General features: G+C 37.0%; 1 protein-coding gene across 1 annotated transcript in view; it reads left to right on the top strand.

Moving 5' to 3' along the window:
• LOC105717698 (protoheme IX farnesyltransferase, mitochondrial) overlaps positions 1-27,132 on the top strand; it is a 134,437-nt gene that overhangs the window by 30,843 nt on the left and 76,462 nt on the right. The window contains exon 4 of the mRNA XM_012453041.3: positions 985-1,109. Coding sequence (XP_012308464.1) covers positions 985-1,109 — 125 coding nt within the window. The remainder of the gene's footprint in view (positions 1-984; positions 1,110-27,132) is intronic.

Here is a 27,132-nt window from a genome sequence, read left to right as displayed (position 1 = left end):
TAATAAATGGGATATAGAGAGCGACAAAGGAGATGATCAAATATGCTTCCTAGGTTTTTGGTTGGAGAAGCTCGGTAGATGGTATCATACATACTTTAGATTCTTGACATTGGTCTTCCCTTCCCTTGTGCCTGTTCTTGGAATTATCCGTGTACATGTAATGTTGCTCATCCCACCATTCTCTTCCTTTCTCTGCATCCCCTCTTGAAGATCCAACTTAAATGCCATCTTCTTCAAGCTTTCTCAGATTTGCCCACCAATGGTGACTTTTTTCCAGTGGATTTCTGCAGCTCCATATCAGCACTACTCTTGAACACTTTCTGGCCCTGTCAGCTTCTGTAAACCCCAGGGAAGAAGCACCAGGGCCTACCAAAAAGGAGCAGCCTTGGTGGATATTTGAATTGTCTGGCTTTGCTTCTGTACCTCGCCTCTTCCCTTGGTTCCTATTGGTGGCTTGTAGGATTATCATCTCCCACTATGCATTCTCTGACCCCCGGGACCATCATCTCTTATAGGCAAGCCCTCCCCTAGGCTTATCTGGAGTTTGTCACAGAATTGGGATCCTTATTATTTGCTATCTTGTGTTACAGTTGTTAAAGTATATCAGCCATCTCCCTTTCAAATTACCTAAGAGCAAGAACAATACCATATACATCTGTATCCCTGACAATGCATACTGATCACAAATTTGGTATTCAGTAAATGTCTGTTGAATAAGTAAGTAAATGATTGGATCTGGAAGATTGACCTTGTTTTTTTCTCTTGAGTATGGAATTAAAAGAAAATTAACATTTTTCTATAATTAGCACATGTAGCTTTTATAATCAGAAAAATGTGGACCTTTTTTAAACCAAAGATCAGCCTGTACTTTGTGTTATTAACATAATCAATGAGTTATATGAAAGCTGACTTGTTTTTTGTCTCTTTGGCCTTTATACTTGGGACTCTTGGTAACAGTATGTCTGCCCTGTTTGTGTGTTACAGCTCTGGTAGTAAGTACCACTTCAGCTGGATTTGCATTGGCTCCGGGCCCTTTTGACTTGCCCTGTTTCCTGCTTACTTCTATTGGGACAGGCCTTGCATCCTGCGCTGCCAACTCCATCAATCAGGTCAGTTTTTCACCTTTCACACTTTGTCCTAGATGGTTGTATTGTCATATTTTCAAAAACCTTCCAGACTCACATACATTGATGGAGAAGCACTTGTAACACTGTATATCCTATAGGAGTCTGTAGGTTTCATAACCAATATGTCTTTTATTTTGAGATGAATGGTTTTCAGATATGTTCAGGTGAGAGAGCAGTAGAGTAGATGCTTCAAATGACTAGTATTCCTTGAGTTAAAAAGTGTTTTTGAGCTGTCATAACTTTCTACTCTCAGTGGTATCTTTGTTTATGCATTTCAGATACATTTCCCTGAGCTTGTCATTATTATGCACTATTCTTTCTTAGTTTGATTTCTTTGCATTTTAAACTACCGCTATAAAGAACAGAACATATTTTAAATAGCATATTCAGCTTTTTTAAAAAAAAGAATCAATAATTTAGTACTCAGTTAACTTGGTATATGGAATAAGATTATACCCCAAAATTAGCATATTATTTTTAATACATGCCCCCCTCCCATTATTCTAAACATCAAAATAGTTCCCCCAAATAGTTTTTTTCCTCGTCTGGTCATTGTGGTCTGCCTTAACGTTGTGGTTTTTTCATAAGATACTATAGTGAAAAAGTTTTGGCTAAAACTTAAGGAAAATCGGTTTCATTACCAGAACACCCAAGAAGAGTTGGCACAGTTTTAAAATAAGAATTCAAGTTACCAGCAGGAAAACAGCTTGACTGAGTAGATATATAAGTTGCTAGTCTGCAAAATATGTGAATTTAATGTGATAATGCCTACAGTCATTATGGTTCCACAATATATTGTCAGCTATTTGGAGAAGGATCAATCTATTTCAAATAAGTCTTTTGTTGTTGTTTTTATTTTGGATGTCAGAATGATCTTATAGTGAGGTTCAAATAGTGCTACCACTTTACCAAAAGGATCATCCCCTTCTATAAACCAGGACACCATCTCTTCCAAGTTGTTTCTTTCTTTTGCTACCTTCTCATGTTTTCTGGCAAAGAGAATAAACGTGATTTCACCATGAACATATTTTTTTTTTTTTTTTGGAGACAGACTTTCGCTCTTGTTACCCAGGCTGGAGTGCAATGGCGCGCTCTCAGCTCACTGCAACCTCCGCCTCCTGGGTTCAGGCAATTCTCCCATCTCAGCCTCCTGAGTAGCTGGGATTACAGGCACGCGCCACCATGCCCAGCTAATTTTTTGTATTTTTAGTAGAGACAGGGTTTCACCATGTTGACCAGGATGGTCTTGATCTCTTGACCTCGTTCATGATCCACCCGCCTCGGCCTCCCAAAGTGCTGGGATTGCAGGCTTGAGCCACCGCACCCGGCTCATGAACATATTTTTAATGAAAATGTGAATAAAAAGCAATATAAGCCAAATTGATTTATTTGTCCATTGGGTCTATTTTTTATAATTTTTTATTTTTATTATTTTTTTTTATTTTTATTTTGAGACGGAGTCTCACTTTGTCACCCAGGCTGCAGTACAAAGGCTCAATCTCGGCTCACTGCAACCTCTGCCTCCTGAGTTCAAGCGATTCTCCTGCTTCAGCCTCCCCAGTAGCTGGGACTACAAGTGCATGCTACCACGCCCGGCTAATCTTTTTTTTTTCAGTAGAGATGGGGTTTCACTGTGTTAGCCAGGATGGTCTCGATCTCCTGACCTTGTGATCCGCCCGCCTTGGCCTCCCAAAGTGCTAGGATTACAGGCGTGAGCCACCATGCCTGGCTATTTTTTATTTTTAAAAATTACTACCTCTATTTGGTTATACATATGGGACCCAAGATTAAGCCAGGAGCACATTCTAGTTTTCAGCTTCCTTTTCTTAAATTGAAAAGCCACATTTATCCTTGATATACCACTTATCTCAAGGATTTAAATTATGTAGCTGCAAAGAAAATGTTTAAAATAAAGTATGAACATTCAGAGAAAAAAATAACTAAACAGCATCAAGTGGTTCAGAAACTCCTAAATCTAAAAAAATAAGAGCTGTTTGAGTTGGAGCTGCTCCTCCTCCCCTCTCATCCCACCCCTTTCTTCTCAAAAATAGGTAGCTCAGGAATTTATCATGAAAAAAAAGACCTCTAAGTTGTAGCAAGAAACTATTTGGAAGAATAAAAATGGAATGATTCACATTTAGGCAGAAATTGACAGAAACTGAACATAAGCCAAGGTTTTGGAAATTTTTAAAGGACGTGTGTTTAGGTGACTGCTTGATTTTTAGTCTGTAGAAGTATTTTTGCTATCGGGGGTAACTTGGATTCTGTAAATTAAAAAAAAAAACGAGGAAAGTCACAGAATGCATGATAGAATTCTTTCTGGTGCCGAAAAATTGCAGTGTCTGCCTCTTTCCTCCTTAGGCTGATTTTCCAGCCCGTTCCGCATCCCACTTACACAGCGCTCCTGATCTTCCTTTGGGATGCTTTGTCATGTTCCTCCATGTGTCACTCAACCCTCACAGGCCCTTTCAGTATCCTGAGTGATGTCAGTTCTTCATCAGTGCTTGTGGTACAAATGAATTTCTCCATCTTTCTGTACCCCTGATATTGCTTCCTTCCACTTGTCTCAGGCTCTGATTTCCTTTCGAAGCATCACAGTACTTTAAAAATCTCGACAATTCCCAGGATAGTAGAATTCTTGTTTTACTATTATGGTATCATCAGCTTCCCAAATTATAATATTTCCCAATAATGTTAGAAATATTTTAGCTCCAGTGTTAGGTAATTCTTATAAATTTAAAATAAAGGAATGCAAAGCCATTTTAATTAGTGTTTTTAAATAGTATAAGCAGAACAAAGAGCACTGGGCAGTAAGGGTTCAACAGAGTTTTTGAGTGGCATGTAAATAAATAGTCCTTAGCAAAAAGGAAGAGTTTACTACTCTTTTTAAAGGGCTAGTGTTCAAATTAAAAATACATATATGTGGTTGGTCTGTATAAGAGTTCTTCACTTCTAACAGAATTCTGTGGGACAAAAACTTTCCTTCTGTTCATGTTTATAAAAAGATCCAGATTTTATTTATATTTTAATTAATACTTTCTTTTAGCAGTTATTCATTTAGTTCTCAGTATCCTTTGTACTCTACTTCTGTGATCTCTGTGAAAGTAGAAAAAATAAAGCTTTGGAAAGCAGTTTTTATGTTTGTTTTAAGGAGAGAAAATGAGATTCAGCTTCTGAATTACGAAGAAGTGACTAATGCATAAAGAGAAATGTATAAGAAACGATTAACATTAAAATGTTAAAGTAAATTACATACATACTTTGTAATGTATAGACATGCTTCATTCGAAACCATAATGTGGCTTTAAAGCGCATATGCCTTCAAAGGATGAAAAAGTCCATAAAATGTTTTGAATTTTGGAACTGAAAGATAAAATGTTATGGATGGTTTGACTGATCAAGTCTAGAGAAATAAGTAACAGACTAAATAGCTGAATTGTCAAATTTAAAAAGATGAGAATTATCAGAAAATTATAACAGTTATTTTGAGGATTTAAAATAATAGTGTTATAAGAAGCTGTAATTGGGATTATTTTACTTAGATTACATATGCATGATTTTTGAGAGTGGTTATATCAGTCAGTGTGTATGTCAGTAAATACATTTCTACAGGATACATTTTATTGGTGACATGGCATTCCATTTTATAGATGTGCCTCAACTTTCTCAACCAGTTGTCCACTGTTGCAGCTTTTTGCTTCTATAAGTAACACTGCACATATTTCTGATTGATTTTAAAGGCAAATGATTGGAAATGAAATTGTTGGGAGGAAAGCTGCCAGTGGAAGCACACATGAAGCGGCTTTAACTTCAGAATATATCATCTAAACCAAATAATTAATTTTCTGCATTTTTACAGTACTATAGAATTAACAGAGCATATTTACATAAATTATTCTTTAAACCTTATAATCCTTAAAATAGGTGGCATTATTTTTATTTCTATGTGTAAAACATTTTGTTTTGCCATTGAATTATTCTTTTAGAAGGCAACATTTAAAACATGCATTATGCAAATAATGTTTCCATTGCATATCAGTGAGAAAATATACATAACCAAAAATAACAATAACAAATTTTATTTTACTTTTCCTTTATGCCAGACATTGTTTTGTTAGAGCAGGAAACAAACAAAAATCTTGCTTTTGTGGTGCCTATATTTCACCACCCAATACATACATCTGTTAAAATTTTGGTTTATATTGTTATAGACTTCTTCACATACACACATATCTTCACATATATATCATATATAGATATATAGTTTGGGTATATTTTTTCATATAATATGTCATGGGCATCTCTCCATGTCAATATTTGGTATAGCATTATTGTTTTTTTGAAACAGGGTCTTGCTCTGTCACTCAGGCTGTAGTGCAGTGGTGCAATCTTGGCTCACTGCAACCTCGTCTACCTCCTGGGTTCAAGCAGTTCTGCCACAGCCTCCCAAGTAGCTGGGATTATAGGCAACTGCCACCATGCCCAGCTAATTTATATATATATATATATATTTTTATTTATATATATATGTATACACATATATATATGTGTATACACACATATATATATATATATATATTTTTTTTTTTTTTTTTTTTGAGACAGAGTTTCACTCTGTCACCAGGCGCCAGGCTGGACTGCAGTGGCGCGACCTCGGCTCACTGCAACCTCCGCCTCCTGGGTTCAGGCAATTCTCCTGCCTCAGCCTCCCGATTAGCTGGGACTACGGGCAAGCGCCACCATGCCCAGCTAATTTTTTTGTATTTTTAGTAGAGACGGGGTTTCACCATGTTGGCCAGGATGGTCTCGATCTCTTGACCTCATGATCCGCCTGCCTCGGCCTCCCAAAGTGCTGGGATTACAGGCGTGAGCCACTGCGCCCGGCCAATTTTTATATTTTTAGTTGAGGCGTGGTTTCATCATGTTGGCCAGGCTAATCTTGAACTCCTGACCTCAAGTAATCCACCCGCCTCAGCCTCCCAAAGTGCTGGGATTACAGGTGTGAGCCACTGTGCCCAGCCAGTATAGCATGATTTTAAGAGTTGTATATGGATATACCTTGATTTGTTTAATTAGTTTCTTCTTTTTTGACATTTTAGGGATTTCTGTTTTTTGCCCATGTGAATAATGCTGAGCTGAAATTCTTTTAGCTAAATCTTTGCATATATCCTTATTTATTTTGATAATTTCTTAAAAGTATGTGGTCATGTCAAGAGATGATGAAGTTTTCAAAATAAAAAGTTAAAATTTAAAACAAAAAACTGCTTTAAGTAAAACTAAATGTCTTCCCAGCCTTTGCTTGAAATCAACTTATACTTCTGTTTGTCGGTGTGTTAAATGACTCATCACTAATGCTGTGAATTAGAAAATCTTGGCCGGATTTATAGGTAACATCAGAAGTGTCCTTTTAATTTGAGTTGTTTTGATAACTTACGAGGTGGAGTGTGTTTATTTTTTAGTGTTTATTGACCATTTATGGGTTTTTTTGGTCAGTTGTTTTCTAGTGAGTTTTGCCTGTTTTGCTGTTGAGATGCTTGTCTTTGTCTAAGGGCTACGGCTGAATATAGATTGCATTGACATATAAGGCGCAAACATTTTCTTCTGTTTTTGTCTTTAATGTTTTATAGCGCAGATGTTTCATATGTTTTTGCAGTGAGATCTTTTTATTTGTAATACAAATGTAATACCGAAATTTTAATAATTTCTCATCAGCACTACTAGCAGTTTGGACGAGATGACTATCATCTGGGCTGTCCTGTGCATTGCAAAGTGCATACCAGCACCCCTACCTCTACCCACTGGACACTGGTGGCACTCCCCCACCCCGACTCATGGCAGCTGAGAATGTCTTCAAACATTGCCAAATGGTCCCTGGGGCCCCAAATCACCCCCCTAGTTAGAAACCACTGCTTTAATAATTTCTACTTTTGATTTTTTAATCTGATTTATAAATCTTTACCTACGGTCCTGGTTATAATTTCTGTCTCAGGCAAACTCTCGTCCACATTTCTTTTTGTTTAATTACCCGTAGATAGCTAGGGTGACCATATGTCCTTCTTTATGCCTGTGTTCATAGCATAATACTAAGAATGCTTCTTTTACTTTCAAGTGTCCTAGTTTGGACAAGAAATTATATGGTCTTGCTATACATAGCCCACCTATGCCTTCAATCTTTCACTGTAAATGAGATGTAAAAATATCTTTGCATCAAAACAAATCTCATCTTGGGTTCTTTTTTCTTTCTTTCTTTCTTTTGTTTCACAAGTGTACCCATTAGACAAATAGAGATTTCTTGACCACAGCCAAGGTCACCTGGCTGGCCTCAGCTTCACCCTCTTTATAGCTACATCTTACTCTACTGTCAGCCTAATTGTAGTGTTTTACACACACACACACACATACACACATGACCTTAGAAAACATTTTACATCCATTATTACTTTGCTACTAGTAAATTGTTCTAGAATCTTGATGAGTGACTTCCTTAGTTTTTACAGTATTCCTGGCAGATTGTCTTCTGATTACGATGGTTGTCACTGATTCCCAAGGCCACGGTCTCTATAAGTGGGCAGCCTTGATCAGTAGAATTCTCTTCCTTATTCTGAGCCAAAGTCAGCCTCCTTATAATTTCAACCTGTTAGTCATAGTTCTACTGTATGGAAAAACTCAGTGTTCGTTTTTCTTTCATGTGATAATACTTCCAGTGTATCACTTTCTAACTATGGTTAACAGCCACTTGTGGTATTACAGTATAATTACTCATTTCTATCTCTTTCCTAGAGAACTCTTAACTTCTGGAAACCAGTGATTACGACTTATATATTTTGTACATCCATCACCTCTGCCCACAAGCATTTAGAGCAAGACAGTAGAGTACAACTCTGAAGGAATATGTATGAGGGAGGGGAGAAAGTGGCAATAAGTGTTAATGATAACAGTAATTGCAGCAAAGGCGTGTGCTCTATGCCAAATAATGTTCTAAGCATTTTACATACATTAGATCATTTGTTTGAGTCTAGGTTCATCAGGTTTCAAAAAAAGATAGTTCTTTTGAAAGATCAAATAAATGGTGAATGAATTTATAACTTAGCCTTAGCTTTAAGGAGAGCCATTGATGTTCTCAGAGACTTTACTTTGGAGAAAATTAGAAGAAAGGCACAAAACATAAGTAGAGTTTCAGATCTGAGGAGCAGGTTATAATTAGAAAGGTAAGTGTGACAAGGGTGTGTTATCTTTGGGATCTAGTATATCTGTGAATGTTGAATAATGTTTGTGAAAGGAAATGAAACATCAAGACGTGTTAATAAAATAGGGTCAAGAAGAGGCATGTTTTTTGTTTAATACTGACAATATTTGAGAGACATCCGTGACTGAAGTAAGTTAAAAAAGAAGGGCTTTGGATAAAGAGCTCTGAATTATAGAGTAGGTAGGATGAAAGAAAATTTACATCTTTTTAAACTCTGAAAGGAAAAACAGGTAAAGATTTTTTTTTGTTTTCCCAGTGAATATGAGATTAATATCTAATGAATTTCTCTCCATTTTCCTTTTCTCTGATGTTTCTTTTGTTTTGACTATACTGTCTGCCTAGAGCAATAGGAATCGACTTTCATCTTCTATGTTGAACAAAAGTGGTTATTAAATTTGGTGTTGTAGTCTAGGAGAATAAGACTTAGGTTAGTGAATACCAGTGATGTGATTTATTGAACATCATACATATAAGAAAAATCAATATGAGAAATATATTTTTCTTCTGAATGTTGTGATTTGTTTCACTTTGATGTTTTAGCTGCTGGGTAACTTGCATTCATTCAGTGGCCTCTGAGGTTCATAACTCGTGGCTTATTCAGATGATTCAAATTAGCTACTGCACTAGATCAGGTTTGCATAGAGAATTCTTCAATACCATGTGGGAAAGAGTCTCTAACTAAATATGGTTTTTATATATAAGGAAAATGATGAGCATTACTGAACAATGTCAGAAAGAAAATGCGTTTTGAATACGGTCTCTTTTCCTGAATTTATATAACCTCAAATAATTTCTAAATTGCATTTGATTCCCCTTTCCAGAATCATCCATCTAAGTGGAGTGAGTTTGGCATTGGTATTTATAACCAAAATAACTCCAGGTGGGGTTTTGCCAACAAATGCAGAAATTATGATAATTTGAACATATATTTATAAATAGTTTTTCAATGATTTACATGCCACATTAACTGGTCATTGTTTGCTTCTTAAGACAACTCTGAGGTGGCATTATTCCAGTATTGTAGAAGAAGCAAATGAAGCTTAATGATATCATTGATCACACATGTCTGAAAATGGTCAAATTGGGAGCAGAACCTGTGGACCCAGTTCACTGCTATTTTCTCTCAAATGAAATGTCTTTTTCTAGTCACTACCTTGGAATCAGGCTATTCTTCATTAATATGCGTCTTCCTGGCACCAGGTTAACGGCTGACATCCTTTTCACTGGGTAGTAGAGGTGAAGTTACCATAGTGGGTGTGGTGATATATCTACCTCTAATGACATGGAGAGGACCTAAACGACTTCTGTGTTAGTCAAACTAAGTGTTCCGTTAATGTTAGCTATTAGTGTTGTTATTAACATAAAGGTTTGGTCTGGTTTTGGCCCACATCTTTCACACATTCAGAATCTGAGTATCTTGCACTTATCCCCAGTCTTGGTTCAGTCTAGATTCATGGGATTTCAGAAAAAAAAATAGCTCTTTTATAAGATGAAATAAATGGTGAATGAATTCGTAACTTAGACTTAGCTTTAAGGAGATCTGTTGTTGTTCTCAGAGACTTTATTCTGGAGAAAATTATAAGAAAAGCACAAAACATAAGTAGAGTTTCAGATCTGAGAAGCAGGGTCTCAATAGAGAATGAGAAGGGAACATGTGCTAAGACTTGGGTTCTGTTGGCAAACTTTAATATATGCATGTTACAAATATATGTATATATTTATGTCAAGTACCTATATACTTGTTTATGAATTCTTCATATTTGAATATGTGGCGATGACTTGGATTCAGCAGACATTGTTGATTTTCTACTATTCAGTAAGCATCATGGAGTTATGTATGAGATTCTGGTAAATCAAAGCAATATTGGTGGAAAAGGGTGATTCAAAAGCAGAGATTTAATTGAGACATAACAAACGATACAGTATGGATTTGGGGAGTTACAATTCTTGGTGTGTATCTCTGGGTAGCATGTTGTGATTAAACCTGATTTGAGTGGCTTGGAGACTTTCTGTCTTCATCTCCCCACCACCCCCACCTAGCAGAGGTCAAGGGAACGTTCTTTTCTAATTATCTCTTTTCTTTTCTTTTTTTTTTAATCTTCAGCTATATTTTGCCATTCCTGATGGTTTTTGTTCTTCTGAATCCCATTAGCCTGCTAGTTCTCTGCTCTGAACCACAGACTCCCCTCCCTCTTTTCTGGGTTAGATTGACTCCTGGTTGACTGATGACTGATGGCACTGATGTAAAAACTGACTGTGTGGCTGATCCCTGAGAGACTGTATCGTTTCTTTGTCTCATACTCTCTTTGCCTTAGTGACGAACTGCTTTTAAGGTTTAATTTCTGAACATTTTGATGCCTTTATATATATTTTTCCTTTAAAATTGGAATCATTGGATGATTCTGATTTTTAAACTGAACCTCCAGACACTGAAAGGAATAGGAATATTCAGGTGTCAGAGGGTGGTGGGGATGGATGGTAGAGAAGCTGTTGTTATATCTGTGCTTCTTTAACCCAGACTGCCTTTTGAGACTTTTTGTCTGTTGCTATTTCTAAGTAGTAATAGAACTCCAGACTGCTTTAGGCAAGCTATTAGACCTTTAAATTGTGTGTGTGTAAGTGATTAAGTAAATCCTAAAATTCACATTTTTATGACCACCCATTTCTGTCTTATCAATTTTCTAAGAAGTTTTAGAAAATATTGTTGGGCAAGAAAGGGAAATTACTTACCTGTGTGATTAATCTTAAGGAAAATTTTACTCTGGCATTTCCTTCAGATCTTATGCCAGATTTCTTCCGGAAGCAATGATCACAGGGGGAACAAAGAAATTCTAAAGGATTTGAATGATGGAATGTAGGGATAGGATGAAACAAAAGAGAAATTTGGGTAGTTAATCAGGTTTATGTATACTGGTAATCTAGAGTATCTTTATACTTACTTTAAAATATACTGTGTAACCTTAAAATACAAAGCTAACATGCAGCCTTAGCTTTCATTCTGACTGGGCTTTCCCTAGTACTAAAAGATATTTACCTGCTAGCTTACAAGAAAGAAAACTACCACTGAAATAAAAGTTTAATGTAATATTCCAACATTTTCATTAATAGGTCTGAATAAAATTATGATCTGATATTGCTTTTAGCAAAAGTCTGGCTGGTAATCTAGAAAGTGCCATCGTGTCATATTGCTGTCATTAGATGAAGTAAGAAGGATTAAATAGTACTGTGTATAATTTCCTCAGCCGAAGATACGTGGATAAAGATCCTTCCCCTAATGTTACTGATGTAATCTACTAATTTAAAATAATGAGGATTAAATACAGCTTCTGACCTTAAGAATATATCATAAGACCAGATTCTCAGTTCTTACAAAAATCTTCAGGGATTTATAAATTAGGACATCAATAAAGGACAGAATTTAGTGAGCCTGGATTCCTTTCATGATTTTTACTTACTCTTGAGTGAATGAGTGACTGGCTGAAGAGTTTATTTGAGTGAGCATGCACAAACTGTAAGGTATATTTTCATAAGAGGAAAGATAGCATATAAGTATTCCAGCAGAATGTATGCAACCATCCTCAGTACTTATGATTTCAGTAAAGTCAGGTTATATCAGAAATGACCCTTTTTGTAAATACTCAGTGAACATTCAGGCTTTAAGACTTTAATACTTTTGAAAAGCAGTTCATACTTCCACAGAATTTTGTTTATTCTACTTAGTTCAAATTCAGATTATCGAGGTTGGGGGAGGCTGTTGAAATCCTCTTGACATTCACCCACCTATTGGAAAGTAATTCTGATTTGGTCAGACCAGAAAACAGAATGTCATTACATAGTAGAAAGTGCTGATATTCTTTGCTTTTATGTTCTTGAAAGCTATTTTCTGGAAAGATCCTCGTATATGTATTGATTACTTTTGCTGGAGATAAAAAGATTGGTCCCTACTCTGAAGCGGCTTACAGTCTGGCAGAGGAAGACAGATGAATAAATAAGTGCAATGAAACAATAACATTTGTTGGCTCTGTAACAGAATATAGGCAGTGCCTTCAGTATATAACAGAAGGTGTAGGGAGTGGCTATTTCCACCTGTGGAGGTCACGAAAGCTTCTCAGAGAAGTGACCATAGCATCAAAAGGTTAGATGGGTTTTTTACCAGGTATGTGCGTGTGATAGGGGAACTTTCCAGAGGGAGCATCATAAGTAAAGACCCAGAGATGTGAAATTTTATAACACAGGGGCCATTTGGGGAATTGCAAACATTGCAGTGTAGCAAAAGCACAAGGTTGGGAGGATACTGAGAGATTGGCTAAAGAAGCAGGAAGGCAGGCCAAGAAGGGCATCATGTGCTTTGCTAAAGCAGGCAGGCTCACCCTGTAGGTGCCAGGCAGCCATTGGTAGGTTTTGGTAGCACAGTTATTGGCTTTCTGTTCATCTTAGGCTAGAGAAGAAAGTCCTGACTTTCCTATAGACTGCATGATCTGTTTCTTCTCAAGCCCCCTGTTTCTCTGTCCATGTCTGAACTATAGGATCTTCTAGATTTCAGCTAAAATGTCATTCATTCCACAGACATTCCAGTTTACCCATTCATGCTCCTCTGGCATAACTTTAATTCTGTTTGTCCAGTATCTTCATTTTCTCATCACAGAAAGCACCAAAAACCAGCCCATGCATTTCAGCCTCTCTTCTGTCCTCTGTTCTTGTCTGCTCTACCCCGTCGTGCCTTCCTCCCTTCACTCTCATACGCAACAAAACCTGTCATTGGGTTGAACTTGCCTTGACTCCTCCACCCCAATTCTTGTCTTTGAAATAAGACGTATAATTTTTATATTATCATTTACCAAAAAAAGGATGATGATGAAAAAGAGCTTTTTTCTGGAAATAGAATTCTTCACAAGTAAAGTGATAGAATGTAGTTTTCTCTTCTTATTTTCATGTTGAGAAAGTGAAGCATGAAATATCTCAGCAGCTTATATAGAATCAAGCCAGAGGTACTGAATTTTAGCTTGTAGATTCAACTGCTAGCCATGGACAATTGTGTCTTCTTGAATTATACCATGGAAGAGCTCGTTGTTTTTAAATTTTAAAAGAGGAGGAGTGTGTTACTGCTTTAGCATTCAAAAGGTAAAGTCACAAAGACTCAAAATTGCTTCAAGAAACACCTGAAAATTGCAAATGTGTTTACAATTATTTCTCTACTGATGGCATTATGTTTCAGGAAGTGTCATTAATTGTGATAGAGTAACACACAGCTCTTTGTGAAATTTAAGTCTATTGAATATCAGCACCTTCAAAGACAATAAAAATTCCAGCCTGCATTTATCTATTCCCATGTGAGGCGTTACTACAATGTATATTGTATCTTTCCATGTGAAATTCTTTGGCCTAATCTCTTCTCATTTATACTCAGTTGTCTGAGGTCAGTTTTCCATTTTGCAGTTGTCAAACAGCTGTCAAATTAAAACACCAGATCCTAAAGTTAATTTACTTTTCATGTCATTCCACATTAGTATATTTTTTGACTTCAGTTTTTAAAGAGTTATCCACATTTCTTAATTATCCTTTCCCTCAGTTATCCCATTTTTTCCTACAATTGTTCATACATTAATTAAGTATGGTACTCTAGATATCTTTATTATTTTCCAAGCATAGTGTTTAAAAATTCACATGAACTTTAAAAATAAACACTTGAATTAAGCATTCAGCCAATTAACTCCAGTGTTCTTTTTGCAAGAAGAGAAAATCCAATCACTTTAAACATGTCATCCTTATTTTTATTGTTATGCTTATTTTCATCCTTATTTTTCATTATTTCTATCAAGTTGAAATCTCAATAGTAACTGAACATAGAATTCATAATTGCATTCTAAATGTCAGTATAGGTTAGTGTAATAGTAAAAAATTCAGCATTCATTTTTAATAATTCATTGATCAAAGAAATATTTCTGATTATGCTATTGATGTTTTACTACAAAGTACCTCAAGTTGCCAGTGGGTGACATTAACACTGTAAAAGAAGTCCAGCCCTTATGTGTTTGATGAATACTTTAGAGTTAAGTAATTTGGTGAAAGACCTATAGTCATATGCGTATAGAACTCTTAGTTGTTTGATAGAAAACACCTAAAATGAATATTCTTAAGTTATGGTAATTTGAGATTACATGTAATTGCATAAAAATGTTCCTATATTAGTTTATTTAACCTTTCCACTAAGGTCATTTTAATCAATAGTTGTCTGCTACTTGCTTTCCATAAACTTGTAAGTTAGATAGGAATTATTTTAATCTTTTCTAGAATTTTGACACATTCTCCTCTGAGATCCCCTAACTCCTTGTATATGGCTCTGTTACCTCATTTATTAAATTGCACTTCAGTATATTTTATGTATCTGAATGTTCCACTAGCCTGTGAGTCCCTGTCTTGCTATAAGGACATATTTTATTCATCTTAATTCTTGGTACCTGACAGGCACTCAGTGAATGGCTACTGAATGAATGAAGGAGAATATGGGTCAACAAATGAGAACATAAACTCAACAATTAAAAGGGGCTAAACGCACAGTGTTACTGTGTTTCTTTATTACTCCAAATTCATCAAAGCTGTCATTTAAAAATGAAATTATGTTTTAGGATGTACAGAGGAAGATAGTCCTATTGTTTGTATACATTTTCTTGACAATATATTAGTCATTAAGCTTATAATAAAACAAGTTGAGGCTGGGAGCGGTGGCTCACACCTGTAATCCCAGCACCTTGGAAGTCCGAGGCAGGTGGATCACGAGGTCAGGAGTTTGAGACCATCCTGGCCAACATAGTGAAACCCCGTGTCTACTAAAAACAAATACAAAATATTAGCTGGACATGGTGGTGGGCACCTGTAATTCCAGCTACTTGGAAGGCTGAGGCAGGAGAAATCTCTTGAACCTGGAGGCGGAGGTTGCGGTAGCTGTGCGACAGTGTGAGACTCCATCTCAAAAAATAAATAATAATAAATAAATAATAAAACAAGTTGAATTAAAATTTGGGTAATAGTCACCAGTCAGAGTGGCTATTATTAAAAAGACAAGAAGTAACAGATGTTGGAGAGGATATACAGAAAAGGGAACTCATACACTGTTGGTAGGAATGTAAATTAGCACAACCTTGGTGGAAGATAATATGAAGATCCCTCAAAGAACTAAAAATGAAACTGTCATTTGATCAGCAATTCCACTACTAAGTATCTACCCAAAGGAAATCAATATATCAGAAAGATACCTACACTCTTATGTTTATCACTGCACTACCACCATAGCAAAGATATGCAATCAATCAAAGTGTCCATCAATGGATGATTATATAAGGAAAATGTTCATAAGAAAATTGAATACTATTCAGCCATTAAAAAGAATGAAATCATGTCTTCTGCACCAACATGGAAGCAGAGTTCATTATCTGAAGTAAAACAAGTCAGACACAGAAAGAAAAATACTACATGTTTTCATTTATAAGCGGAAGCTAAATAATGTGTACATGTGGCCGTAGAATATGAAATGATTGACAGTGGAGACTCAGAAAGGTGACAGGGTAGGAAAGGGGTGGATGATGAGAAACTGGTTAATGGGTACAATGTAAGTTATTCAGTTGATGAATACCGTAAAAGCCCTGACTTCACCACTGTGCAAGCTATACATGTAATAAAATTACATTTCTACCCCATAAATTTGTTACTAAAAACATGGCATACTAAGGGAACAGATAAAATTGGGCTAAATTTAGTGGCAATGTAAAAGTTATTTATAACAGCAAAGCAGTTTTTTTTTTTCATATACTAAATGAAATTGGGCATTAATTTCATCTTCTTTGTCATTTAAAGGCTTTTAAAAGTTACTTTCATTAACTGGGACAGCAGTCCCCCTTATCCTTTCTGGTGTTCAGTTACCCACAGTCAACTGAGATCTAAAAATATGAAATGGAAAATTCCAGAAATAAATAATTCATAAGTTTTAAGTTGCCAACCATCCTGAGTAGCTATTAGTGAAAATATATTTCAAAGGTACATTTTCTCATTAGAAACTTCATTACTACAGAAAAACACAAGGTAGGAGATACAGAAACCCAGACTGTCTCTAGATCCAGCACCCTCTCAACAGCTCCGCCTAGACGTATGCAGGACACCACAAGTGTAACATGCCTATAACACTTCTGATGTTTCCCCTCAAACCTGCTCTGACTTCCATCTCAGTTACTATCAATCCAGTCTGCTGGTTGCTCAGTCCAGAAATGCCAGAGTCATCAAAGACCCATGGTTCCCCCAAACCCACATTCAGGCCAGCAGGAAATTATGCTGATTGTGTGTACATACATACACACACACACACACCCGTTACCCCTGGTTTCTCCCAGACCCCACATTCAGGACATCGGGAAATTATGCTGATTGTGTGTACATACACAGACACACACATACATGCACACATACACACACGTGCGCACACACACACCCTTACCTCTGGTTTCTCCCAAACCCCCCATTCAGGCCATCAGGAAATTATGCTGCTTGTGTGTACACACACACAAACACACGCACACACTCCTTACCCCTGGTTTCTCCCAAACCCCACACACATTCAGGCCATCAGGAAATTATGCTGATTGTATGTACATACACACACACACACACACACACACACACACACACACACTCCTTACCCCTGGTTTCTCCCAAACCCCACATTCAGGCCATCAGAAAATTATGCTGATTGTGTATACACACACACACATGCATACACACACACACCCCTTAGCTGTTGAAGACGTGAGGAGTGACTAGAGGACAGTTGGATTTCCCAGCCAGTTCTCACAGCCTTCACCATTATCTCTTGCCAGGGTTGTAATAACCTCTTTATTGGTATTACTACTTCTACCTTCCCCTTCTACAGCATCCTCAACACAACATCCAGAGCAGTCTTCTAGAAATATAAACGAGATTATATCCCTCTTCTAATCAAAACCTTGCAGAGACTCCTCAGGTCCTGTGTGAATATCGTGCCACCCACCCCCAACTCCTGTTTCTTCACACACTGGCCAACACGTTCTTTTCATGTTATTTATCTTAAATTTTGAGAAAAGTAAAATGGGCTTATGTTCTCGATGCTTGAATTACAAATATTTATTTGTTATTTGTATTTCCTGTTTTGTTAGTTGCCACAATTGTTCTGTCATGTTGTTCATCCATTTTAGCATGAAGATATTTTCTTTTTAAAGAACATACAAGGGTTTTTTTTTTTTTTACATTAAAAACATTAACCCTTTGTTACAACTGTTTTTCTGATCCTGTCCCCTACTTTGCCCTTTATGTTTATGTTATTTTGGGATATATGGAGGCTTTACATTTAAAAGTATCAAAATATCAAATCTATTGTTCTGTAGTTTCTTCCTTGGGAAAGATCATTAGAAAGGCCTTACATAGTAGTATTTTGGTCCTAAATTGTTAGCTGGTTGTCCTGGGCTAATTTTTAAATACCACTCTTTTAAATGTGCTACATTATGCTGTATTTTGGATTTGTTTCTGACTCATTATTCTGTTTTCAAAATCACATCCTATATCTCTGAAATGGGACAAGTTCCCTCATCCCCCTTGCAGGGCGTGTGACAGGGACATGTGGTTCACTTCTTCAGTGCCCTGCTGCTCAAACCCCAAGGGGGAGCATGCAGACAGGCAGGTGCAGAGGTCATGGGGAGCATTTTTAGGCTCTGACCCAAAATCTGACTCAGTGTCTAGGGATGAGTGTTTGTAGAAACCCAAGTGGGCATGGGTTACAGTGTGCTCTTTCCACTTTGCTGTTTGCAGGTGGCTGTGTTAATCAGCTCCATTAGACCTTCTGCTCTATCCCAAGGACAGAGGGCTTTCTGTATCCCACATTCTTGCCCTATTGTACCAGAAAAATCGGATCACATGTGGGCTTCGAGGATGAGTGCAAGATTTTATTGGGTGGTGGAGGTAGCTCTCAAGTGAGCTGGGTGGGGAGCCAGAAGGGGAATGGAATGGGAAGTTGGTCTTCCCCGGGAGTCAGGCCACCCAGCTAGCTGGACTCTCCTCTGACCGTCCCGGCTGAATTCCCCTCGGCGTCTGTGTTGTTCCACTGTTGATGGTCTGCTGGTGTCTGTTGGTGTGTTTTTCTGCCTCTCTTGATGTCTAGCTGCTTGTGTCTGTGCCCACTAGGGTCTTAAGTTTTTATGGGCACAGGATAAGGAGACATCACGAGCCAAAAGGCAACTTTTTGGGCACGAAAACATAAATGCCTGTCCTCATTTAGGTCCATGGACACAGGCCCAAGGGTGGAACCCTCACCAGGACCCCGCCCTTCTCCACCCAGCAGTTCCCTGTCCTACCTCCCGTGGCATCTCTGTTGGTTACCTTAATGTCTGAGAGGTCAAGTCTTCCCACAGTGCACTCCTTTTCCAAGACTTTTTTAGTTATTCCTATCAGTTTATTGTTTCAGGTGAGATTGAGAATTACTTTTTGAAGTTCTTTTAAAAACTTAGGATATAATTAGAACTACATTTTACTTGCATATGTATTTGTATAGAGTATACATCTTTGCACTATTTTAGTCTTCGTAACCAAATGTATTTCCTAGACTAAGACCATTATTAGACAATATTAAATGTACAAATCAGTGTGAAGATGAATCCATTTCAGAATTACTATAATGTATGGGAGAAAAGACTTATAAAAATTTTTTAAATGCTGCTTTTTTTCTGTTTTCCTCATGTTTTATATTTCATGGTGAAGTATATTTCCAAAATTTAGATCTGTATCTGTTTTTGAATGTTCATTTCTAGGTTTTCTTACCACTTAGGTTTTTTAGTTTCTTTAAAATAATTCCATTTCTCACTCATTTTCTTTTTATTTCTATAATACCTGTAGCCAGGAAGCTTTTTTTTTTCATACATGTATGTTGTCATATCTTATCTTAGCTCTCTTAGAGATTGAAAGTAAAAGACAAATGCTTTCCAAAACTTGCTTTTGTTTTTCTCTAGTAGGATTTCTTTTTTTCAAATAGACTTTCCATCACCTCTCAGTATTGTTTTCCATTTTATGTTGGGGAGTTTTGACAGTTTCAATTGCTGTTATTTTCCTCTGTTTATTCATCATTGAACTAAAAGAGATACATTCAGTTGTAGTATTTGCTCATAGGCGGTGTGTGATATTTACTAGAATCTGTAGTGTATACAGACTTAATATTACAGGCCTCCTCTCTGCTCCTGAGATTTCCAATAATTGACAGGTGTATATCTCCTGCCTAATGTTTATGGAGAGTTTATCTGCTCTGAGGTTACGTTTCCTGATCCCACTTCTGATACTTGGTGAAAATTTTTAATTTATGCCTTTATTAAAGCAATTTATACATTTAATCTTTCCTAGAATTTTGTTCAACTTGTGTTCAGCCATTGTGTCTTCAACTGAGCATCTGTTATATACACTCACTCAGCACTGGGGATACAATGGTAGGCAAAAAAGGAAAAAAGCCTCTCACGATCTTGGCTGTCAATGGACCTTTTGCCTAGTGAGGAATGAGGAGGAAGACAGTAATTAAATAATTATAAATTTTATTTAAAAATTATAAAATCGCGTTAGTGGGAACTGCAAATTTAGTGGTACCTGGTACTATTTGAATTTGTAAAAGAAATGGAAGCGATGCTCGAGCTGAAATCCTAAAGATGAGTAAGTTTACTAGGCAAATAAGACAAGGAAGAGGTTCTGGGCAGAGTGAATAAGTTGTGCACAAGCCCTGTGGCAAGTGGAAGCGTGGTTTAGAAAAACTGAGAGCCCTGTGACTAGACAGAGGTAGAAAGGGGAGCGTTGAGTGAGATGAGGGTGGAGATCAGACCGTGAAAAGTATTATAGACTATCTTGAGTTTTCTTTTCTTTTCTTTTTGGAGCATTAGAAAACCATTGCCATGCTTTAGAGAGAGAGACCTGATCAGATTTGTTATTTGAACCAGACTGGATATAGAGAGAATGTCCAAAAGGCTTTTTGCCATACTCTAGACATGCTTTACACTAGGGTGACAGTTGGGGGGATAAATTTAAAAGATATTTAAGAGATAAAATAAATGATATTTGGAGATTGATTTGCAGTGGTGGAAAGAGAGAAATAAATTTTTGAGGATGATTCCTAGGGTGTAGCTTACAAAATTAGGTGGTTAATGATATCATTCACTATTCAAAGGGGACCTAGGTTTGGTGGAAGGATTATAAGTTGAGTTTTGGATATGTTGACTTTGAGGTGCCTTCAGTGTAGCCAAGAGGAGATATCAAGTAGATAGATGGTTATGTTGGTCTAGAAGTCAGAACAGAGCAGCATGTTGCAGATAGAAACTTAAGAATCATCTGCATAGAGAGTAATTGTAGCCGTGGACACTACTGAGATTAAATGACCTAGATTAGCCTTGAAAAGCTACATAATTTAACAGCAGATGGAAGAGGATGATGTCGCAGAGGACATAAAGAAGAAAACCAAGGTATCACGGAAGCGGAGGGCACATGTCAAGGAGGAAGAAAGATTTATAATGTAGAATGCTGTCATAAGGTGATGTGAGCTGAAGACTGGAAGAGTGCATTGGATATAGTGATGAAGAGACCATTGATGACCTCAGGAAAAGCTGCTTTGTTGTTCTGTTGGATGGGGAAGCCATAGGCCCACAGTAGACAGAATTCCAGAAGATATCATTCAGATAGGATAAAAATGATTGGTAGTTCCAGGAGTAATGCAGCACAGTAGCCATGAGAAGCCAAATTGGAGAGAGAAATAAGTGATGAAACATAGACAGTGAGTACAGACAACTTTACACAAAAATGATGAGTTAAAACTATATCCTCTGGAATATAGTGTCCCAAGATTTGTGCAAACTTGGCCTCTCTAACCGATGGCTTTATATCCATAAAGCTTGGATCCCTAGAAATACAGGAATTAAGATGTGGAGAATCTGTATCTTTGTAACACTTAAGTCTTCCCATACAGGCATTGGTTATATTTTCCTTCTCCATTTTTTTTCCTGACATTTTCATCTCTTTGTCCTTTGCTTCTGTAACCTGGGTAAATGTGTCACGCTCACTCTGCCTGTGACTAACTGGCTTAACTTCCTTTGGGATGGATTTTGTTCTTTAACATTTCTAGTACTGATTTCAATTCTGAAAATGTGTTTTTAAATGTATTTGCTCACATCTTCCTGTTCTCTTTTTATATGTCTCTTGTCTGCCTCAGCCAGATGTATTTCATCTCACCCTTGATATCAGGCTTTATGATCTGAATTTTGTGAGCAGGACGTAAAGTTGATTTTAAAAATTGTATATTTATTCCCAGACACTTTCTAAAAACCATGGCAAGGAAAAGAGAGTAATAAATTGAAAAACTTAAGTCAGAAGCAAGGTTAATGCTGAGGGATGCATATCTTAATATCCTGCACCATTGCTATCATGGCTGCAACTTGGTCTCTTGGGCTTTGAGCAACCTAATAAAAGTGACAATGAAAATATTATGAGTTCTAGCAGTTGCAGTGTCCTGATAGGCTGTGTACCATGATGGCTGTGTACCATGATGTACCCCACGATGGCTGATAGGCTATGTATCCTGGCTGTCACTAATGGGGCAAATTACTTACTTAAACTTTCTATGTTTTGATTTCTTCATCTGTAAAATGGAGAGAGTAATAATAGTATCTACTCATATAATTTGCTATCATTGGAGATGAGTGAATAAGACATTATTTCTACTTCCAAAACCTAATGGGAAATGTAAGACAGATATATGGATAAATGCAGTTTAGTTTAGAATATAAATAAAATAAAGTGATATAGAATATCATAGAAAAAAGATTATCTCTGGTTTGTGTGGTGCATTTTAGCTGGAGTGCATGATGTGAAGATGAGGAGAGGAGGATTTTAGTCCGAAGAAATAACCTAAGCCCAGACAGAGAAGCTGGGAAGCATAAACATGTGCATGCGTGTGATGTGGCGAGGCCTAGAATGTCAGATGGCAGAAAGGAAGTCGTTGGCCATAAGGCTAGAGTCATGTTGTTGAGTATCATAATTGCCCAGCTCTAAAGAGTTGAGATTTGATTCTGTAGACAATGGGAGCCACTAAGGTGGGCAAAGCCTAGAGGCATGTTGACCAGTTAGGTTATTATTACCATAGCCCCAGCAGTTACAGGAAACAGGGACTTGGAAATGATGGAGATAATACAGAAGAGGAAATGGATTGAGGAAAAGGGGGCTTTCATTCTGAGAAAGTCGATTTAATTTGAGCTGTAACATTATTAGTAAACAAAGAGGCACTTGTTTGCCTGGGTGTCAGGCACCACTTTGTGATCAGGACCTTTATACTCATAAAACACACGAGGCTGCAAAATCTTCAGTGTGCTCTGGCAGTCCTCATCAACAAACTAAATGGGTTGATATTCACCATCTGTAATCTTGCCAAATCCTTGCTTACCTCCTTACAGTTTACCATCATTTGTTCAGTTACACATTTTTAAAAATAGAGGAAATCAAGAGACATTCAATACAATTAATTATATATGATTCCGGTAAGAGAAAATATTTTTTTTCTGTACTTTTATTTGCTATTAAATGATTTTCATTGCAGGGCTGCCCGCAGTCCTGGTTGGTGGCAGTAACAGTTGGGCTTCTCTGAGGAAGAAAACTGCCCTTGTCCACCTGAAAAAGTCCTGGCAGTTGGTGATTAGTGCTAGGATCTCTGAGACTGGCCTGTTCATTGCCGCAGAATACACTGCACCATCTCTCAGTCATTTAAACACCAGGTTACTGGCCAGCCCATTGGCCAAAGTACTGTTGCTTCAATAAACCACATTAAATGAATTTTTTATAATTATGCATCAGCCAGAAACCAACTAAATCCCACCTGTAGCCAAAGAAACCAAGATAATATTTCTCTAGTGTTTGCCTTTGAAGAAGCTGCTTCTGCATGGAATTCACCTAGTTCAAAAATGGTTTAAGAACAGAAGCCAAGCCCAGTCAGCACTGGGAAGAGAATAGCACCAAAGAGGATGTGTCAGTTGGATGTGGAGACAGGGCTAGGAGTGACAATGATAGTATAATGCCTTACGTTTTTAGAGCACTTTACAGTTGACAGTGCTATTCCATGTACTTGGTCTTTGATCTTCCCACAGTTCTTTGAAGCACATGGAACAGGTTTAACCACGAGTAAAGATTAGGAAACTGAGGCCCAGAGTTAAAATGCCTTGCCTCACTACCAGATCTTAAACTCCAAATTCCAATTTCTTCTGTCATTAAACCCACTGCTTTTTCTGCCAGCTTATGCAGTAAACTCTTGATTTGGGGAAATTGTTGCTTCAGAATTTTAAGTTGCATATTCACAATCCATCACAGTGAATCTGAAATCCTGTTAAATGTCTTCTCAGCAGCATTAATGCTTAGTAATTTTCTGAAGATCATTTGAATAGAATGGACTCACAGGCAGTATTATTTATGTGTGAGCCGTGAACATTAAAACTTCTTTAAGAATTCAGAATTTTTTTCCAGCATAAAGTAGCCTAGAGCATGATGGAAACACATGAAACTAGTTTGTCTGATTAAAAAGAAAAATTTATACAAATCATAAAATTAGGAAGGCAGTTTGTAATGAAAACCATTAAATCGAGACTGTAAATGTTATTTCTGTAGTCTATTTAGTATTAGGTTTTAATGTAAATAATGTATTTCAAAGAAACTGTGAAATTGATTAATAAATTCACTCTCCTCCAGTGTTAGGCAATGTGAGATGGAGCTAACCAGGGCTTTCTGTGGATGGAGAAGCTCACAGGGGTGTGGAACGGCTACCAAAATGAGAACAACAGGTGCATGCAATTTATGTTCAAGAGTAGTTTAACTATCTTTAATCAGTCCGTTTTAAGTCAAACCATATGATGTTGAGACATAGACTATTTTTTCTTTCAGTATCAAGTACTTTTTTTCCTCAGTGCTCCGTATTAGTAGTACCCAGCTGTGAAACTAGGCTTGCCTTTTGTTACTTAAAAGCAGATAAAATGTTTACAACAGTTACAGTTGATTGCATGGTGGTTAGTTTCACATTTCTCAACTCCTGTCAAGGTGACCGTGGGTCTCTAAAGAATAAATCAGGTTGCCTGACTCTTGTTTTCTGCTCAGTTCAGCTATAAATAGGTTAGTTGTTGCATCGAATATTGCAGGGTGACCACTCTGTTAGACTTGACAACTCTTTTAGTGACAGAAAGAATTGCTTCATCTCTGTAACTTGACACAAAACTTGTGAATTGTAAGCCAAGTAGAAAGATTTGTATTTAGACTTTATTACATTTTATTCCTTTTTTTTTTTGAGATTCTTTTTTTTGGTCATCCAGACTGGAATGCAGTGGCACGATCTCGGCTCACTGCAACCTCCGCCTCCCGGGTTCAAGCGATTCTCCTGCCTCGGCCTCCTGAGTATAATAGAGACAGGGTTTCGCCATGTTGGTCAGGCTGGTCTCGAACTCATGACCTTGTGATCCGCCTGCCTCAGGCTCCCAAAGTACTGGGATTATAGACATGAGCCACTGCACCCGGCCTTATTGCCATTTTGTCAAAGATGGAAGTAAAATAGTTTTAGGGAAGCAGAGCCATATCCTAAGCATATTACACAGTAAGTTTTTTCCTAATTTCCATTTGTATAAAGTTACAGGTTGAAAATCAAATTCTCTAGTACAACTCAGAGTAGGTTATTTTTTCTTACTCTTTTCAAATATTAGAGTTTGGGAATGCTTTTGCCAGTCCCACTGCCCTTTTTTGTAAATGTCTGTTCTCACAGTTCATGGTGCACATGTAATTTGTTAATGGACTTGTTGATAATTAAGATGCTATATTCATTTCATAACAATTGGTTGTTAGGTGACTACCTGTGGGAATTACGTGAGAAAGGAAAAAAGTGACTTGCCATGTTCTTGGCCTCAGTGGTCTAGTGCAGATACCTCTGTGGAGAGCCCTCTATGCTTCAGGGTGAAGTTCAGCTACCTGCGTTTTCCTCTTTAGTTTCTTTATCTATCCTAATGTGAAAGTCTTCCTTTCCCTGTAAGATGGACTTGTGGGGACTGGGTGTTTTAATGTTATGTGATTGTCCACATGTTGGATTTTGTTTAATGTTGAGTCACAACCAGGTTATGAGTTATACTTGAAACAAATGTGCTCCAATTTTAGAAATCTTCCCTTTTGTGTAAAATTTATTTTAATATCATTTTTTCTATTGCTTCACTAGTTTTCACTTTGGATTGAAATCCAGTAAAAAAAAAAAAAAGGCCAATAAAAGCAAGTGACAAATTGATTTATGAGATGCTGGTTGGGTTCCCCCCGTAAAATGTGAATAATGAAATGTGAACTTCATCTTTAAATGTATTTACACAGGTTGTCACTGACGAATGCTCATTGGTAAAGTAACTACAGGAATGTTTTTATCCTCCCACATGCAGTTGAAACGTTTCATGGAGCCTGTAGTTTTCAACATGCACTGAAAAATAGAAGGCTCTACTCCTACAGCTGATAGGAAGTGACAGCATGCCTGTCTTGCACAACATTGTCAGCTTATTATTGAAAATGGAAGAAAACCCTACAACTCTCTAAAATGGAATTTTAGATTGTTATTTGTAATGTTTACAGTGTCAAATTCATTCTTTGTTGAATTAGCCTTGTACTAAGGAGATTGCAATTAACAGGGAAAAAATTTGGCTATTGAAAAATAATTTTTTACTTTAATACTGAAAAGCACATTGTAAAAATTGAAAACATATTCAGAGGCCAATATTCAGAGCCAGATGATGAAATGCAGCTCTTTTGGGAGGCAAATATATTTGAGAGAGGATTACAAAGGGAAATGCCTATGAGTTTAAAGAACTAAACCAGGACTCCTACAAATATTAGTAGTTGAGGCATGTGTGTATTCATCTTTATTGTATGTTCTCAGCGAGGACTTCACAGCTAATGTTCTGGGTAGTAGATGGCATCCAGTTCACTTTCGGTTTTTAAAATACATGTCAGTACTTAAGTAGGGTAGACAGCAGCACTAATCATATTAAGCACAGTGTCTGAACTCACAGTGAATGCATAATTAACGTATTGTTTTAGAGGACCTAATATATTAGTCAAGGGCAAGAGCTTCATGCATAGCCTGTTCTGTGGGTGAGGAGGAGAACTATTCCACGGTGCTGTTTGTACCACCGCAGCTAACTCTGCTCACTAAATCTATTTTGTTACACCTCTAATAGGAGCCAAAGCCATCAGACAACCTCCATTAAAGTGTTTGCCACGGAGAACTCTCTCTGGGATAGTGAATGCTAATTCAGTGTCAATTAGAAAAATGCTTCTAACAAAACACTACGATTAATAAAGGGTACTTGTGTTGATTCATTGCTGGGATTTTTTTTTTCTAATTCCTTATAAGGATGCATCTTTCATTACTTTCTATTTGTTATTTTAAATATGTTTAGCTTGAAGGCACTTTGCCATTTCATCTTTATTTTAAAATGTATCCAAATGTTTACTTCTCCATCAATATCCATTTAAACTTAAGCCATTTGGGTCTCACTAATTTAAATTCCTTTAGCCACTCCATTGAATAAAAGGTTCAGTATAAACTCTTGAATTACTGCATTCAAACACCCTTTTAAAAGTTTCTGATTTCTATAATCCTCTTCTTAGTTTTGAAGATGTATAATGTATATTTTTAAAATAAATTCAGTTTTAATAAACATC

This window comes from Aotus nancymaae, unplaced genomic scaffold (genome assembly GCF_030222135.1).
Source record: "Aotus nancymaae isolate 86718 unplaced genomic scaffold, 86718_ANA_hifiasm-v0.15.2.pri h1tg000018l, whole genome shotgun sequence".
Lineage (NCBI taxonomy): Eukaryota > Metazoa > Chordata > Mammalia > Primates > Aotidae > Aotus > Aotus nancymaae.
Note: the sequence above shows the minus strand (reverse complement) of the source record. Positions and strands in the feature narration are given on the sequence as shown.